The sequence below is a fragment of the Buceros rhinoceros genome, unplaced genomic scaffold (genome assembly GCF_000710305.1).
Source record: "Buceros rhinoceros silvestris isolate BGI_N320 unplaced genomic scaffold, ASM71030v1 scaffold37234, whole genome shotgun sequence".
NCBI lineage: Eukaryota > Metazoa > Chordata > Aves > Bucerotiformes > Bucerotidae > Buceros > Buceros rhinoceros.
The window spans coordinates 234-17,927 of NW_010409501.1; the positions used below are offsets into that span (position 1 = coordinate 234).

Below are 17,694 nucleotides of genomic sequence, written 5' to 3' on the forward strand. Positions count from 1 at the left end.
TTTAGCCCGTTGCTGTCTGTGACAGTGTCGTCAGGAGCGATCAGACTGTAGCAGTTTCACACCCGGGTTTCCTCGCCCTGGCAGTGCTTGTGTCAGTGGGTCAGAACCCCTCTCCAGAGTGAAGCGCCTGCCGTGCGCTCAGGCTGGCAAAGCAGGTACTGGGGACCAGTGAGGGCGGGAGAGGATCTGGACACCACTACTGGGGCTGCGTGGAAAAGTGGCGCTGGCGCAACGCATCCTTCACACAGCATGTCAGGTGTCTGTGTGAGGCACAGGATATGATGAACCATGACTTGAAAAGGGTTCTTCCATGCAGAAAATGTATGAAGAAAAATTGGGTTTGCTTTTCCAAATATGAGAGACTTAGGAAGATCACAGGAAAAAAAATGGTGCTTTAGTTTTCACTAAGGAGTACGATGTCTAATAGAAGCCCTAGCGATTTGTGTTACAGCCTCTGTTCAGGGTTTCCAGAAGGTGAGGTTATATCTGCAGAGAGACTTTTCGATATGAAAATGGGGTTGGGAAGATCTCTTTGTCCGTGTTCTCTTCTTTTGTTAATGAAGTGTTTACTTAAGTAGATACTCAAATGTTTCCTGGCTCCTTTCTTTAAAAAATACTTGGAAATATCTTTCTTCAGTATATATGCTGGAATCTTGAAGAGTGAAGCTTTTCCTTTTAATCTAGAGATTACTTTTATGTACACTGATTTAACATTGCTTTTATTTCTAGGGTAAACTGTTGAAAGCTCAGGACAACTGATCTTCACCTGCCCTGATGCTATCATCTGGGCTGGAACCTCTCCTCGATTCTTCTGTGTCTGCTGTAAGAGCGGAGTTGTACGCTGGACTGCCGGAGAGCATCTCCACTGAACTCATGGCCCTGCCGGAGCCTGACGTTGGATTAGATGCAAAATCTGGCGTATCCATGCCTGTGCTAGCACACAGGGGTGGTCTGTCAGCAGGGCATCGCAGGACTTCTGAAGTCGAAATCTTTTGCCAGACGACCGAGGATTTGGGCAATACGCTCAAGGTGATTTCTCCTGCACCAGCAGAATCCCTTACCGATGCATTACTAAAAGCTGGAGACCTTGAAGAGGATGAAAGAAACAAAAAAAGAAACTTCAGGAAACTAGACTGTGTTAGTGATGGATACCAGAAGGAAGATCAAGAGGCACAAGATGCTGAGGAGTATCATGCTGAGTCCTGTGCTTTAACTCCTGGGGAGAGTTGGTCAGAACAAGTAAGCAAATGCCAAAATTCATCCCTGCATGATATTCTGAATTTAGGGTTAGAGTGATTGGACAGAGGACTTTGTCCACGTGGTTTCCCGTTGGTTATTTCTTTCTTCTGGCATGTGTGTCATTATTTGGATTGTCGTGGTCCAGTGAAAATTAGACTGTACATCAGTAGACCAGCAGTATTTTAAAATACCAAGCTCTTCACTTTCTGAAATACTGTTGGAATGGTGCGAGTCTGGTTTGTAACAGAACAAAGAACAAAAACCAAAACTGACTGGTGGCTAAAAAGGAGAAGAGAAACAACTTTGAAAATTCCGTGCTCAATATCCATGTTTTCTGGGTACAGCATATTCCACTGATACTGTTGTCCACAGTCAGGGTACTAACCACTAATAGTTATTTTTTAATTTTAAAAGTAAAAATTATTCTTTATTTTTGGAATTATTGTTTGTAATTAGAGAGGAAATCACTGTTAGTTTCCTCTTTCAGAATGAGACATTCACATAGTCATGGTTGGGGTTTTTTTATCCTCCTCTCTAGCAAACAATGATGATAAAAATGTTATTGCTAGGTGAAGGGTGCTGGAAAATGTGCCAAAGAATACCTTCTTAAAAACTGAAGACACAAAACTCTTTAAAAATTGACATTAGTGCATTTCTTGATTGTTTTTCTTTAAACACTTTTCATGCACACCAAAAGAACTTAGGAGGGGGGAAAAAAAGTATTGTGACTGAACACACCAGCCGGGAAATACCTGGATAAGGTGCATAGGTGCGTGTTTTACAGTAGTTACTGGACGTTGCATAATACCAGAATACTTTGTGGTTTTAACTCTGGATTTTGATATCTGTTTGATTTATTTGGAAGTTTGTGAAAATAAAATTAATTACATTTTCCATAGTCATTCAGTTTTCCAAGATGAATTTTCACATACTTCAAAAGGCAGGTGGTTTGGTTGCGGGGTGTGGTTTTTTTTCTAGACCTAGGTTGTCAGTTCTTGGGTTTGTGGTTTTGAGCCAAGGCGAGGAGGGGGAGAAGGCAAGTCCTACTAAGGACCAGAAGGTGTAGGCGTCTTACCAGAGGTGTACAGCAATTGTGTGGGGGTGTGAGGTAGACTTGGAGACTGGGTTGCTCCTCTGAGTCAAACTTGTGACGATTTGCATTTTAAGGCACTTACGCTTCAGCTGCTTGCGGTGCAAAACTTCGCTGCTGTTAAGTGCCACTCCTTTCTGGATGCATCATTGTTTGATGGTGAGATGATAGTGACTGATAGGTTCAGAAAGGAATGGCAAGTGGTTGTGTGAACCTCTTGGGACACAAGGCTGCCTCTGTTCAAGGGCTGGCACGTTCTGAGGTTTCTTGGTGGTTTTCTTATTCAGAACTAACCTCACAGAGCAGGTACAGTCCCTGAAACATGCTAAATGTGTCAGAAAATCAATCAATCTCCACCAATATTTCTATCTTATTTCAGAAGGACCCTCACTTACACCAACGTGAGGTGAAGTCTTTGAGAACCTGTTGCATGGAAATAGCAGGATCCCTGAGGAACACAGGTGCATATTTTAGTTGTACATCCCTATCTAACCCTTGCTTCTCTGCCAGATTACTTCTTGTTGATTTAAAATTGATGAGTGATTGCAGGATCGCTTATTTATTTTGCTTTACAGTAGAAACTATTACCCTGCGTAGCTAGAACGATATGAAAACTTAATTCTCTGCTTTCTCCTGACAGCATGTGTACTTTCCTGAAGGCCTTTTATGTACAAAATATGTTTTAGTTATTTAGTTCAAATACTTTTTTTGCCCCAAAGCAGTTATTGATAGCAGATGTTTTGCATCTCCTTTTGTTTCAAAGCCAGATAATGTGAGAGCAGTAATAACAAAGATGTGAAAAAGTCTGACTCATTCCTTTTATAACGTTTTAAAAAATAAAAGTGCAGAATCTAAAGGAAGAAGACCTCAAAACTAATTCTTAATTTCATTATGATCCATAATCCTCTAGCTCTGAATACTTTGATCACTTTGCCTGCATTGAGTAATTCTTTTCTTTCCTCCTCTGTGCTCTCATAACTAGAACTTGTATTTAGCAGAATTCCATTTAGTCTTGTCCTTAGCAGAAAATACGAAAAAGTTGTGCAGAAGTCTGAGCAAATATGTTCCGTGTAAAGTTTTGAATATGAAGATATTCCACAGTAACTGTAATTTTTTGAATTAGCATCTTCTTTGTGATGTCAGAGAAAAGTTTGTTAATGATTGTAGTTGTTTGGACAGAATGAGGTATGTGGTGTCTTCCTCGGGATGTCTTACTGATGAAAGAGCCTTCAAGGAAGACGTTGAAATGGCCGCTCAATGCACAGCTGTATTTCTAGGATAGAGCAGAGGAAGTACCCAGCTGTGTTGAGATTTGATGTTACAAATAAGCATTATGATGTTGGCTGTGACCTCATACGTATGGAGTTATGGGACCTGCGTTGCACCTCACTTCACATTTGAGGAATCTGAAACCAGAGGTCTGGGGAGTGTCTGCGTTGAAGAGGATTGCATTTGTTACCTGGCGTTTGTGTGGGGGTAGTTTGGGTTTAGTTCTAAAGGCTTGCAGTAGAATTGCTAGCATCAATTCTCTCTTTTAAAAACATTTTGGTAACCAGTGCTGTGCACAATATTGTGTACAATGTTAAAAGGATCTTAGTAAATTTCTAAGCTTCTAAATTAGCTTGTGGTTCTGATTTGCTTTATTTTTTCTTACGCAGAAGAAATCCAAGCAAATGTTCAGGTGACAGCTGAAACTCTGCCAAAGCTCACTGAAGAAGTACAAGGTATGAAGGCTGATGGGACTAGGATATTTAGTAAAGCAGGATGCAGGAGTGACAGAGTGAGTAAAGGTCTTCCACCTGAGAGCAATGAATGCCCAGACATAGACACAGTCATGGCCAGAGCTGGGGCTTCAGAAACCAGCACGTTAGATTTTCTAGAGCCTTTAAAAGTCATGGACAATGGATCAGCCACAGAGCATCCACAAGAAACAAATGAGTATAATGGGTCGAAAGCCCGTACTGCCATGCTGTTGAGAGCAGGGGGTAATGTATCTATTCTGGAGACTAGAGAAGAAAAGTTACCCAGACAAAATCCTGTAACTGAATTCAATACTTCACTTGCTAATTGCCAGACTTATCAGCAGAATGAAGAAGACAATGCTCATGACTTCTGTACTGGTCCTGTACCTACACATAATGAACCTCATAGGTTGTCATCAGTAGAAAGCAGTAGCACGCTCTCCACAAAAAGTTCGGAAGTTTTATATTCGGTTCTGCAAAGCATCTGTTATGTGGACTTTAGAAATATGTCTCTAGAAAATAATAATAGTACTGCAGTCCATGGGATTATCAGTGAAACCTCCAAAAAGTATCTTCCCCAAACCATTGAAAGTCAGGCTCATGATCATGGAACTGAGTTTACGGAAATCCAGACCTCTACATCCACACCCGTAAAGCAGATCTCAGTGGTAAGGAGCAAAGGATTATCTAGTGCTAAAATTGATCATAAGGAAGTAAGTGCTAGTCTAGCTAAATCATACAGCTCTGAATTTGAAGAGGCTGCTGAAGTCCAGAGAAAAATGGCTGTGGGAGATAACGTTGAAGTTCGTAGTTGGCCCAAAGCTCAGGAGGATGCTAATTCTGAACACTATCATTCTTCAGTTTTGTGTTCTGCTGCTTCATCTCCTGAAGAGTTCTCAAAAGAAAAATTAAAAATGGTCCCATCTGAAGGTAATAAATTGAAAAAGGACCAGTGGCAATTCTCTGTCAGTGATCTATGCAAGGATGATACAGAAGAAAATAGTCAATCAATGGAAACGAGCAACTTTGCTTCCCATGAAATTGGACCAGCAGACATATGCTTTTATAATACCTCCAGTAAAATTTCTCCTCCCAGTAGCCACAGCAGTCTGGATCTTAGTGCCAAGCTAGAAAGAGATTCACCTGAGGCACAACGGCTTGGAAAGGAATCTGAGGAGACATTAGAAGAGTTGGCTGGCAGTTTATTAAAAGCTACAGAAGCAACTAGTAATGATAGTTTGTCCACTGGCAAAGAAACTGATTTGATTTATACACTAAATGTAACTCTGCCTCCTGTTGCACAAAAATCAAGAGAACCTCATTGTAATGAGTGTCTTCCTTGCACTGTTAATGAAGTTTCAAGCAGGGACAAGGCTCAGGATAATCTGTCTGGAAAAGAATTGATTGGTGCTTCTGGAACAACAGAGGAACAAGTCACTGAAATTGTGCTTCAGAAAGACAAATTCAAGTCTTCAGTAAGTTCCAGAATTTTCAATAACCCTAATGTGACAAGCAAACTTTCCCAGAAGAACATGAAGTCTTCAGTGGGAAATACAGAGACTATGGTCACTGGTTTAGAAAATGAACATAGTGACACATGGAATTGTAATAATCAGAATATAAAAGACCAGTCTACAGCTGCCAGTACTTTCTGTATTGTGTCAGGGAGGACATGTGTAGATGATGTTCTCCGGAACAGTCATGCTTTTAACACTGAGGTTGTTGAGACAACTGAAGAAAATGAGGGTTTGGAAGGAGAAGCTTCAGCTGGATGTAATAGTAAAAGGGCAAGCATCTTTCCAGAAGCACACTTCCCTTTGGCATGTGGATCTCTTCCTTGTGAAGGTGACTGGGGCAACAGAGGTGTAGATCTGCAAGGGATAAATGACGTTTCCACAGCAAAAGACATGGTTTGCTCAGCTTACGCTGCAGAGAAGTCTGTTGCTACCTTGATAAGAGATGAGATTTCAAATAACAATATGGATGTTGTGAAACAATTTGATCTTTGTGAAGTAACAGAAGGCAGTGAAATTGTTTGTGACAGAGATGAGGCAAAAGAACAAATCAGTATGTGTGCTCTCCAGACAGATGAATTTGCTAGATTAAGAACTATGGATTCTCCAAAGGCTCTTGAAGGCAATCAGAGAAATAAGACTAGTGAACAACTATTAGTTAGATATTTGAACAAAAAAAGTCTTCATCGTTTTGGATTTTGCCACTCTTCATCAGGCCCAAAGAAGAGAGAACTAGGTACATACGAGATGAAAGAAGTGTCATCACTCACAGCCAATTCCTCTGGGCATGGTGCTTCAATCTGTGATACATGTCCTTTACTCAACAACATGAATATTCAAACACAACGTGGTAGCCAAACAGGAAAGACCCTTCATCCAATGGAAAATCAGTGTCTTGCATGTCAGAGTGAGTTTGATGGTCCAGTTCCAGGCAGTGAGAAACATTTAGAAACTTCAAACATCCATCCAAACCCTGGCTTACAAACGACCACTACTTCTGTGGAAGAAACCAAACTACCAATTGGCTCTAGTCAAAGTGAAGAGATACTGTTAAAACCAGGTAATGACCTGCCTCCGTTCGTTCATAAATATGCGAGAGAAGACAGTTTTCAGAGAACTCTAAAACACAGTGTAGTAGATTTGGACTCTTTAAGTGGTGTGAGAAATGAGGACTGTTCAGGATACATGGGCTTCGTCAGTGATCTAACGGAAGAGAATACAATCAAACTAAAAGGACGCAAGAACGGATGTGAAAGAGAAGATAAAGGAACTCTTGAAGAAAGCTTTTCTGGTAACAAATCGCATTGCTTACAGCAAGCTTGCCTTACCAAATGTGCAAAAGAGAAAGGAGAGCTCGTGTTTGCAGGAAACAAAATGCAGCAATCTTTGCCAAAGAGGAAGTGGTTGGTGGAGGACCAGGAAAATCCAGTAAGTGCCCGATTATCGCCTTTCTCATCAATTCATGGGAGTCTGTCATATAAGCCAGAAAATACAAATGTGCTTTCAGAGACAGAAAACAAAAAAAGTCCGAGAATAAAATCAACCTTAAATAACTCTTGCCCGCAGTTAACATTTGAGCCTGGTAAAGAAACTGTTGCTCAGAAGGGTACTGGTCCATCCCATTTCGGAAAGTTTGACATCCAAGAATCTGTTAATGAGTCTCAGGCAGATTCAGAAACACTGTCAGCTCTGAACTTGGGAATCTCTCTGCCTGAGAAAGAAAAGCTGTGTATGGCATCCAAGAATACACAAGTAGATAATCATGATTTGTCTTCAGCCAAAGTTTTTAGCAAAGATTCTTCAGTGACAAAACCTCTTAGTGTAACAACATCTGTTAAGAGAAAAGCCAGCAATACTGAGATTACGTCTTCAGAGAATGAAACGGCAACTGGCTTTGTCAGTGGTGCACAAAGCTCAGGAGTTTGTGCACACAGCAAAGAAGTTCTGAGAGATGAGGTGCATGGCACGCTGACTGTAAAAGGCGTGGATGGGACCTCACCAAAAAGTACTCACTGTGGAGAGAAGTTCAAGAAGACATGTGTAAAAGAGAAGATGGAAAGAGAAGTAGCCTCCAGAAAAAAGTTGCCCATAGATTCTTTTCTTGATGGAGAAGGTTGTCTAGGGGCCTTGTTACAATATTCAAAAGAGTCTGGTAGCAAAATAGTCCCTCTCAGTACTGAGAAATGTGGAAAGGTTTTGGAAGAAATCCCAAGATCTAACCTAAATAATCATTCAAAAGAAAGAAAAAAGGATAAAAAATTCACAAACTTAGCTGGTACCAGTCTGCTTTCAGAAACTGTGCGTGACTGTCAAGCTGAAGATGTGTCTGACACAGAACCGTCACCCGAATTGCAGTATAATACAACACCCACATTTTATCCACCTGTGAGTGTACTACCAAACAGCTGCAAAGAACCAACCTCCAACTGTGTGGTTTGCAGTGAAGTACATGTGCCTTACAAATTAAAAGCACAGAGCAAAGACAATGTAAAGGAGATTGCAGAAGACAAGGACGCTATTCCAGCTCGTTCAGTTTGCAAGGAAAATGAGGCTTTGGGTTCAGAGAGACTTCAACAAGTAGAGAAATGTCAGGTACTTAAACGAAAGAAGAAGCATGAGAAGATGCAAGTACATCTGTCAGCTAAGGCACAACAAGAGCGGAAGTCAAAACACCAAGAGAAAGCAAAAATCGTACTGCAACCAAGTACGTTGCACAGTTCTGAGATCTTGTGCAGCTCTTCAGATGAGTTGATGACATCAAGAAGTATGAAGCTTGAAGATCCTTCAGAGATTTTTTCTGTCAGAACCAGTGAAAATAAAGTATGTAGCACTTTACAAGAAGTCAAAAGGCCAAAGATTACCACAGATATTATTAGTTCACAGTTTTTGAAGACTCAGGATTCAGAAGTGGAAAACCTGAACCTTAATTTAGGGTGTGATAGAATCCCTGGTGCCTTTGGAACTACGAATAAACCAAGAGGATCTCTTCCATTGAAAATACAGCCTGGAAGGGCATGCAAAAAGCTTCCCACATCCTATCAGCTAAAAACTGTAAGAAAAAGCAGAAAAATTAAAAGTTCACCTTTTTTTGAGATTCCCTCGGAAACATTCCCTAAGCAGGAAAACTCACTTCTCAAATCTTTGTTATTTCCCTGTAAACCACCAACAATGGAAATGGAAACAGCCATGAGTTTTGTGCATATGCCAAGGCAGAGGGCCAAGAGTTGCAGTTTGTTGAACAGCTTGAAATTCAGAAAATGTACCAAAGAACCAGCACTGTTGAGCAAGCTGTCTGCAATGGCTAGCAAACTCCTGGCACCTGCCAAAAATATCCATAATTTAGAACCTCTGCTGTATTCTTCTGAAATTCTTCCAGTGAGTGAGAGGTACAGCCAACGTAGATCTAAAAATCTATTGGAAGTCTTTTCGTGCATTAACAGGAACTTACACTCACGCTGGGCTGACAGTTGGTGCACCAAGATGTTCAGCTTTCAGCCTTTGGCACTTTATCCTGTAGAATCTACCAAAATACCTTTTTCGGACTTGAGCCACAAGCCTCCAACCTGTTTCTTGGATACCCCAGCTTTCCCAATTTCTTTTCACATAAAATTGGACTCCAGTCCTGTGACAGACCTCACAGGGATTACATCCCAGCACTCTGTACCTCACGGACCAGTTCTGGGAGAAATGACAGCATCACCTGCAGAGTGGACTTTCTCTTTTCTCCTGTCTCAGAGCTGTTCAGATGCAGCAGCTTTCAAGGAAGATGCCAGTCTAAATGATGAGCTGCATTCCTCTCTCTCTGTAACAACCCGAAAGGCTGTTGCCCTTCGTCCTGACCATGGAAGAAATGCCGTAGCTGAAAGAAGAGGAGGTTGCTCCATGCTTGGCCTTCACACAGTGTTAGCACTTTCTTCCCCCGGATGTTACAGGATTTGGACAAGAAGAAGAAACTTAACCAGTCATGTTCCTACCATCCAGAGACTATTTATATCACAGTTTGCACAGGGTTTGAAAGGGGCAAGGTATCCAACTTCTATATCAGATGACCTCGTCTCTTCGTTGCCATACTCACTGGGCAGGGTTCTGTCCATATGGAGCCAGCATGGTCCTTCTGCCTGTCCCTCCGAAATCACTCCTCTCCATTCCAATCACTGCAAGTGGCAGCCAAGTGTGGGCATCGAGAACAGGTAAAAACCGTCAACTTATTTCTGAGATTAAATATGTATAGGGTATGTACTTGCTCCTTTTTGGGAGGGAGAGGGTAACTGCAGCTTGCATTGGAGGGTCAGTTTCCCCTGTTCCAGATTTCGCATTCTGCTCCAAAAATGGCTCAACCTGGAAGAGTCTTCCGTACGGAACAGTCTTTCAGCTGAATTAAATATATTTGCCTTCACCTCTTTAATACTATCCTGTTTTGGCAGAATGGCTAACTCTATTTTCTTCTCCCTTGCAAAATAAACACACCATGCATCAGAATATATAATGCAGAAAGGTGAGCTACTTCGTTAGGTCTATTCAGAGTGACTGCAGAACAACTGGATTTCGGAGGTAGGAAAGTTTTTTTCAGAGGTCTGAGCCACAAGTGCCACTTGGAACCACTGTAAAATGCTCCATCTCAGATTAGGAAGAATCCTAAGGGGAGGCGGGGTGGGGGGGCATTCAGTTAAATTTTTTATTGTGTTCCATGGCTGTTCTATGCTAATTGAAACCTCTTTATGTATGCTGTGCCTTTTGATAGTGTGTGCCTGATGTGTTGTCGGCACAAGCAACTGTAGCTCCAGTTCAGGCTGGTAATGAATTTCTGTGTGTGTATCATTCTCGTTATGAGTGGTAAGAGGACTGAAATCTACTCTGCATATTTAATTTAACTTTGCTATTGGTATTTGAGATCTTTTTACTAAGAAACACAATGAGAGAAGAGATTCCAGCTCTCGCAGGATTTTTGCATGCTCTTGAACAAAGATTTTGCCTTTTATGTTTCAGTGACATAGGTCAGTTCAGTCCCTGATTTTACAGTCTTGAGGCTTCCTGGACAGAGTACAGGCTTACGAGCACTGTAGAAAAGTCCATTCAATTAATTCTTTTAATTAATATGGCAGCCTCTAGAGAACTCTTGAATTCAGCTTATTTTATGTCATAGCTCAACATGTGTATTAACCAAAAATCTTACCAGATAACTACTGCTGCATTTTGTCTTGTATAAATTGATAACATACCTGTAAGTTTAAGTGTACATCACTTGTTAGTATAAATTCTAATGCCTACCAGAGGTGTGAGTTTATGAAAGTACTACTCCATTCTGGAAATTATCTGCAAAGAATAAATTTGAATAATGGCAGAAATAACTTTGCAGCGCATTCTACTGGACCTGCATTCTTTCTCATTCCACATGAGTCAATGTATCAGGCTGCATTTTCTAGCACACAGATTATTGCTCTGGAAGTAATCATACCAGTAAACTACAGTTGGAGCACCAAACTTAAAAATAAGATGCTGCCATTCTTTAAAATCAAAACAAACACCTTACTTTTTAAAACTTACTCTGTATATGAGGTGAATTTATTATTTTTATTGTTGAGGCATGTTAGCCTTGGACTGGGAGGTCAGAGTTGACTTAGGCTCTTGTATTTTCTCCTATACTTAAGTCTGCAGACCCCTAGGCAGCTTGTTACAGCATATCCAGTTAGATAAATTATAAGAGGATTTAATCGTCAATGTAAAGGGTAATTTGAAAATGGAACATTTTGCTATGAATGATCTTTATCCCAAAGGGAGAGAAGTCAAATCAAACCTTTTCACTTCAAGTGAAAAACAACCTGAAGTTAAAATAGTCTAAAACTCAGTTTGTTTTTTCTCTAACATACCTTACAGATATGTTTATGAGGTAGCCTTAATTCTTCTGCCTCACTCAGATTTTCTTTCAAGTGTAGTTATTGTAGCATGCACTGAGTTAAAAGGAATGTTTGATCTCCTATGGAATAAATGTTTGTTATATAAATACAAGAACATGAGAAGTATGTTTGGTGCAGTATAAAAGCATTTTCAGCAACCAGTATGACAAAAATCTTTGCCCATTTAAGATAGTTAAAAATCAGAAAAATTAAAAATTGGTTCCAAATTCTCTGTGGCTATTTTCTTCTGGAAGAGTTTCATCCTCTTTAAATTATTTCATTCTTAATTAGTGTTTTTAATAACTAGGAAATCAAGGAATTAGAGTAAGTCTTCTGCCTAAGATATTCTGTCACTTCCACTGCCATAAAGCATTCTTTAAGTGAATTTTAGTTCTGATTAATGCCCATTTGGATTCAGAATTGCCAAAGTGGTTTTTTAAATCTCCCTGTAATTTTTTTAATTATTATTATATAAAACAGTAAGTTCTGCCTCTATCAATAGAGACTGTTGATACACGTTCCAGTAGTGTTGGGTTAGTAAGTGTAACATTAAGAGAAACAAAATATTAAAGATCTGATATTAAATGGCAAACACAAGAAACGGGCCTTTCTGACCTCCTTTTATTTGGACGTATGTGTGCTGCCAGCACGGTTGGTTTTCATTTATTCCATAGCATTCCAGTCTGGCTGTAACTTCTTTGCTTTAGAACAGTGAAGTACATTTAGCTGTTGGTCTGGGAGAACAGCAAGTACAAGATTTGCTGTTTAATGTAATAAAAGCTGTTGCAACTGTTTGGGGTTTTTTTGCCTGCTATTAATAGTGTGGGCACAAAAATAAAGCTTAATAATAAAGGACTTCAAGCTGCTGTGCTGACTTCTATGCCATAGAATTGTGGTAATTAGCAACCCTTACGGAAAGGCCTTTGGTTATTCCGATCAATTAATATTCAAGAGTTAGAGACAACAGAGGGGTAATCTTCTGGAATGGTTCCTTTCACGTGTTACTGTTGCCACTATGCATTTTTTTTATTTAGTAGCCAAATCCGTCAAGGTTTTTGGTTACTTTAATTTTAAAAACTGGAGGTTTTGAATGAGGAATATAGACTTTCATAGAAATAATTACTACTTTCAGACTAGTCCTGTCTCCCTCTCTTTCTGCACTTTTATTTCCTTTTCTCATCACTGCCATTTTTAGGTGAAAGTAGGACTATTTCCCTAACACGCTGTCAGTGAAGTGGACTAAATGGCAGATGTGGCTTGCTCTTGTATCGGTCTAGTTTTTAGTCTTCCATTCTCATTCCTGATATTAGCACTTTTTGTCTCACAGTCTAGTTTATACTAATAATTTTTCCCTCATCTTCTTTATAATGTAGACCTAATTTCTGTCATATTTTTTTCCTCCCTCCTCCATTATTCTTTTACACCAGCTATGCCATGTTACCGCACTTACCTGTACAGAGTACGGAAGCACTACAGACTGCAGGTCACGAGATACGGTGAGTCTCTGGACTTTGTACATATTCTGGGTAGTGGGATTATAAGCTTTCTCAGCAAGCAATTGCTTATGTCATTTTGGCTTTCAGCTTTTGGCAGTTCACTCCAGGAATAGCTTTCTGATTAAAAAGTTAGTGAAGTAAACTGACGGGATCATGTAGTGGAGAAGTGTGATGGGGCATTAATGCAAACACTGTGTAGATCATTGCACAGAACAATTCTGTTACTTTCAGCTACATCGTGCCATTTCTTATGAAATGAATATGTGGAACTATAGAAGTTTGTTTCCTTACTAGGATATATGTTCTTTCTGTCTGAGTGACTGGGCGTTAGCTGCTGAAACTTCCTTCAATTCTTCTTCACTGTCAAGATGGCAGATATAAAAGCTATCTTTTAAATTTATCTGTAAACAAAAAATATAATTAATAGTTGTATCACATTTGCTGGCAGAAAAGGAGGATTAATCACTTTCTCTCAGTAGTTACTAAACGGAGCCATAAACTGATGAACTATGCAAAAAGGAGAAGAGTGGATTTAAAATTATGTGTTCAAATACACAAGCATTTTGGTCTGTTTCAGGACCAATGCAGGCTGCAGCAGTTTTCGGCTGTACCAGAGGAAAGTGTTCACTCATGTGGGCAATTTCTGTGAACTGCATTGCTGTTTGTGCCCATATTGCAAATGAGGAACATCATCTGAGAGCATGGAATGCTGCTGCAGCATAAATCGAGTATTAATCTACATACGTTCCCTTCCTTCTCTATTACAGTCTGGAAACTTCATTCCCTCTTCTGTTACCAAAGTCCTCCTCACTCCCAGAATCATCGTCATCTCCCACCAGGCTTTCAGTGTCTGAGCTCCAGGTCCGTGCCCTTGATGAAGCTGATACTTCTGTTCCAGCCTGTCTTAGATCACAAGATGACACAGAACTGAAAAAAGTGAGTTCATTTTAGATTTTCGATGTCTCAGATTCTTGGTTCCCCAGAACTTGAAGCTACTGCTGATGAATGTTACCTAGTAACTGTAAAAGATGAGGTGAGAAAACAGGCTGCTAGTCCTAGTCTGTGCTGCTGCTTTCTTTTATCCAAGAGGAGAGAAGGTGGCAAAACAAAGAGAAGTGTTTATTGTATAGATAATGTATACTCAAAATAAAAGGGATTTCTGTTGACTAGAGTAGTCATTATTTCCTTCATTTTAACTTTTTTCTTTTTTAAGACTGAGTCAGAAAACAGGCCAAAGAAAGTCTCACAGATCCGAATCAGGAAAACTGTTCCTAAGCCAGACCCTAACCTTACTCCAATGGGCCTTCCCAAACCAAAAAGGTGAGCACTGTCTTTTAAATGGACTCAAACCAGCCTCTGGTGCTTGTGTCTCCTGCATAGCATTGTAATTATTTCAACAAATGCTTCTTTTAACCACCACTGTTCTGTACACTTTCTGTTGAGCCACGTCTGATGTTTGCTTCCTTTAGAAGAAAAGATTGGCACAGCTGTTTCAGCTGTTACAGACTGCAGAAATTGGTCTTTGACTATAACTTTTTTCCAGTGAAAAGGGATAAATGAAGAACTATAGGATGTTAATTCTGACTGCGTTTTAGACAAAGTGTGAAAAACTAAGCTGCAATGGAATGATTTTCTGAAGAAGAAAGAAGTTCATATTGATAAATATACATTGAAAATAAGTCATTTACAATGTACAGTGAGATTAAGTGATCTATTAGGAAGTTCTATCTTTGCAAATTATGTTGGAGTTCTTCACAGTCCGTGGTATACGACCTTAGGGAAACATTAGTACAGTGTAAATGCGGGCAATCACAGTGCCTGATATCGATAAAGCTTTTCCAGTCAGTCGTCTAGTGTTCTGTTCACTTCTGTCTTGAACAGAAGTGCCAGCTTTGACCAAGGAATGCATTTCCTCAGAGATCAGCTTGCTAATTAAATCTCAGTAACTAACTTTTTAAATCAGTCTCAAGCTTCCACAAAGAAGTGACCTGTGAAGGGATTTCCCTTTCTTCTGAGCATCATTGTTTCAAAACACCATAGAGAGCTAGAAGGAACATTCACCTCTGCAGAAAAATGGCAAGTCTTGAGCCAGACCTTGTAAAAACGCTGTATGAAACTAAGTACTTAACAACCTCATTTTTCTTTCCTCCCTGTCCCCAATTAGGTAAAGCATAATTAATTAGTGTTTAGGTGCAGAATGCAAACCATACTTGTTTCTCATAAATTTGCATGTTGTGAAGAGAGATGGTTCTGAAATTCTTTTTCTTGATTGATTTGTTCATTACTTTTTCAGGCTTAAGAAGAAAGAATTTAGTTTAGAAGAAATTTACACAAACAAGAACTATAAGTCCCCTCCTCCAGCCAGGTTGGTTTTGCTTCCTGATGAGAAACATAAGATAAGTGGAAATCTCTTGGGTAGGGAGAGAGAGAGAGAGGAGATTAAATGTGTCTGAAAGCTAAGAGGAAGGCAAATTTTTTAAATTGCTGTAGTTGAAAGTGGTAGAGAAAGTTAATTCAAAATTAGTATCTTTTACTATTTGGATGGAAAGCAGTGAAATAGAGTATGAACAAGAATTTACAGCTGTTTAAGCATGTTTTTCATCTGCCTGTTCATTCTAACCTCCATCCAAGTACAGTACTTATGTTTTTCAAAATTCAAAGGCAACTAAATATTCTTTAAAATACTAAGAGTAACTGCCTGTCATCAAGTATAGGCCGCTTATCAAGACTGCTAAATATCTATGTTCAAATTACTTATTCTGTAAAACCAAATTCTCTAATTGTGCTTTTGCACTGAAGTACAGATAAAAGGAGATTCAACCCAAATCTGGTCTATGCACCAGTAACAAATTGTTTAGCTAGCGGTGACGTGCAGTTGCAGATAAATGACCATTACCAGAGGTGTGGAGGAACAGGAAGAATGTCAAAGTTAGAAGCGTGTTTCCTTGGGTTCGGAAATCCACCAGTCTCCCTATCTGTAAGGTGGTCAACTGCTTCTTGAGTACTCATGAGTTCTGTCTTTTGCTTTTACCAGGAGCTTGGAAACAATCTTTGAAGAGCCCAAGGAGAAAAATGGCCACTTGATCTCTGTCAGCCAGCAGAAGAGAAAGCGGATTCTGGAGTTTCAGGACTTTACTCTTCCCCGGAAAAGGAAGACAAGAAGCAAAGTCAAAGCAGTGGGTAGTTTCACCCGAGCAAAAAAAGCTGCACTACAGAGTGCAGAGTTAGATGCTCTTCTGAGTCAGAAGCTAACGGACCTTGAAGCCTTTTTTGCAAAGGAGGCTGAGCAGGAGCAGGCTTCTAGTATCTGAGGGAGCCATTTAGCCGAAAATGGTCCAATCAGCTCCTTTATTATTCTAGTCCTGTTGGGAGAAATCGTTGGACTTCTTCATACATTACTCTACCACTCTGTTCTAGTATCTGATGATCAGTTTATGGCTGTGGCCCTCTTTAAGGTGCTATTTTATTATTTCTTTTAAATGCTATTGGAGGGATTCTTTTAGGTCTCTGTCTGAGTGTAACACAGCCACATACAATTTACCATTCCTTCCCTAACCTGGAAATTACTGCTAATGTTTAATGATGTTTAAACATGTTTTGGGGGTAGAGTAGGTGTATAAAGGAGGAAGTAGTGCACCTTCAGTGATGCTAGAACTCTGTTCTCCAGATCATTTGCACATTTGAGTCTGCTGTTGTTACTGTAATAGCTATTTTGAACAACCTGACAGAAGAGATATGGTATTTGATAAAGATTAATTCTAGCAAACACATTCTTGATATACCACTAACTTTCTAATAATTAAAAATAGCTGTCTGGGTTTGCTTTCAATTGTTTCTTCCTTCTGTTTATGTAGAAGGTTCCTTCGGAGTTTCTGTGCCCTTCCTGGCTTCAGGCAGCAGAAGCCCCACATAACTAGACTTCAAATAACTTGCACTTTGTTTCTTTATTTGCTGCATGAGGACACCTTTTAACATGATCGAGCTCAAGAAGAGGTAACATTTTAAGAAGAAATTGTGCCCAGTACTAATTTTTCCCCAAAAGAGTTTTTACCTATTTGGCTGATGCCAACCTCTTCTCCAGAGGACAAGGTAATTAGCCCATGAGGATGTTAAGCTGCAAGGTACAAAAGTAGAGGTTTTCGTTTGAGTTGAGGTGCTGCATGCAGGGAACACCAGCAAATCATTTTTAAGTGGTGTTAATTCCATTAAAAATAGCTATTTGATTGTAACGCTAACAAGAAATTTTTTTTCCCCATCTTCAGGGGTTTTTTTGCCATTTTAGATTTACAATTCATGTAGCTCATAACTGGATATTTTCTGTACAGCACTTGTACACAATAGCCAGTGATGTACAAAGAGCCTGCTAGCACATGGAAATTTTTTTTTTCCATTATGTCAGGCCATTTGTAATTATCTGACGCAGCACTGGACAATTTCTTAGCTATACCTTTTGAGGGAAGAGAGCTCCCTTCTGGGATAACTTATGTCAAATTTACTTGAAGCATAACTCAAAATTAATGCTAGCTGCAGTTCAGGTAATTTCTGTCCTTTAGTGCCTAAAGAAGTTATTCAGGCTAAGCCGTCACTGCTGGGATGCTCAAATTTAATTAGTCTGTTCTTTCTTTCACTTGTCACTTGAAACTTGCACTTTCGTATTTACCTACCCATATTAGAGAGTTACTACTTACCTTCAAAATGAGCATATATCTAGTGGGTAGG

General features: G+C 39.7%; 1 protein-coding gene across 1 annotated transcript; it reads left to right on the forward strand.

Moving 5' to 3' along the window:
* The first annotated feature begins 774 nt into the window (after positions 1–774).
* LOC104492670 (protein PRR14L-like) lies at positions 775–16,435 on the forward strand. The gene is made up of 9 exons (XM_010135255.1): positions 775–1,239; positions 2,709–2,790; positions 3,988–6,918; positions 7,567–9,775; positions 12,907–12,975; positions 13,743–13,911; positions 14,189–14,295; positions 15,269–15,340; positions 16,010–16,435. The coding sequence occupies exons 1-9, from the start codon at positions 775–777 to the stop codon at positions 16,284–16,286; spliced, it is 6,381 nt and encodes a 2,126-aa protein (XP_010133557.1). The 3' UTR covers positions 16,287–16,435.
* Positions 16,436–17,694: the final 1,259 nt, after the last annotated feature.

Coding starts and splice junctions, on each gene's coding strand:
- LOC104492670 (XM_010135255.1), top strand. CDS start 775: ATGCTATCATCTGGGCTGGAACCTCTCCTCGATTCTTCTGTGTCTGCT. Junction 1,240..2,708: donor GGGAGAGTTGGTCAGAACAA/GTAAGCAAATGC, acceptor ATCTTATTTCAG/AAGGACCCTCACTTACACCA. Junction 13,912..14,188: donor ATGACACAGAACTGAAAAAA/GTGAGTTCATTT, acceptor TTCTTTTTTAAG/ACTGAGTCAGAAAACAGGCC.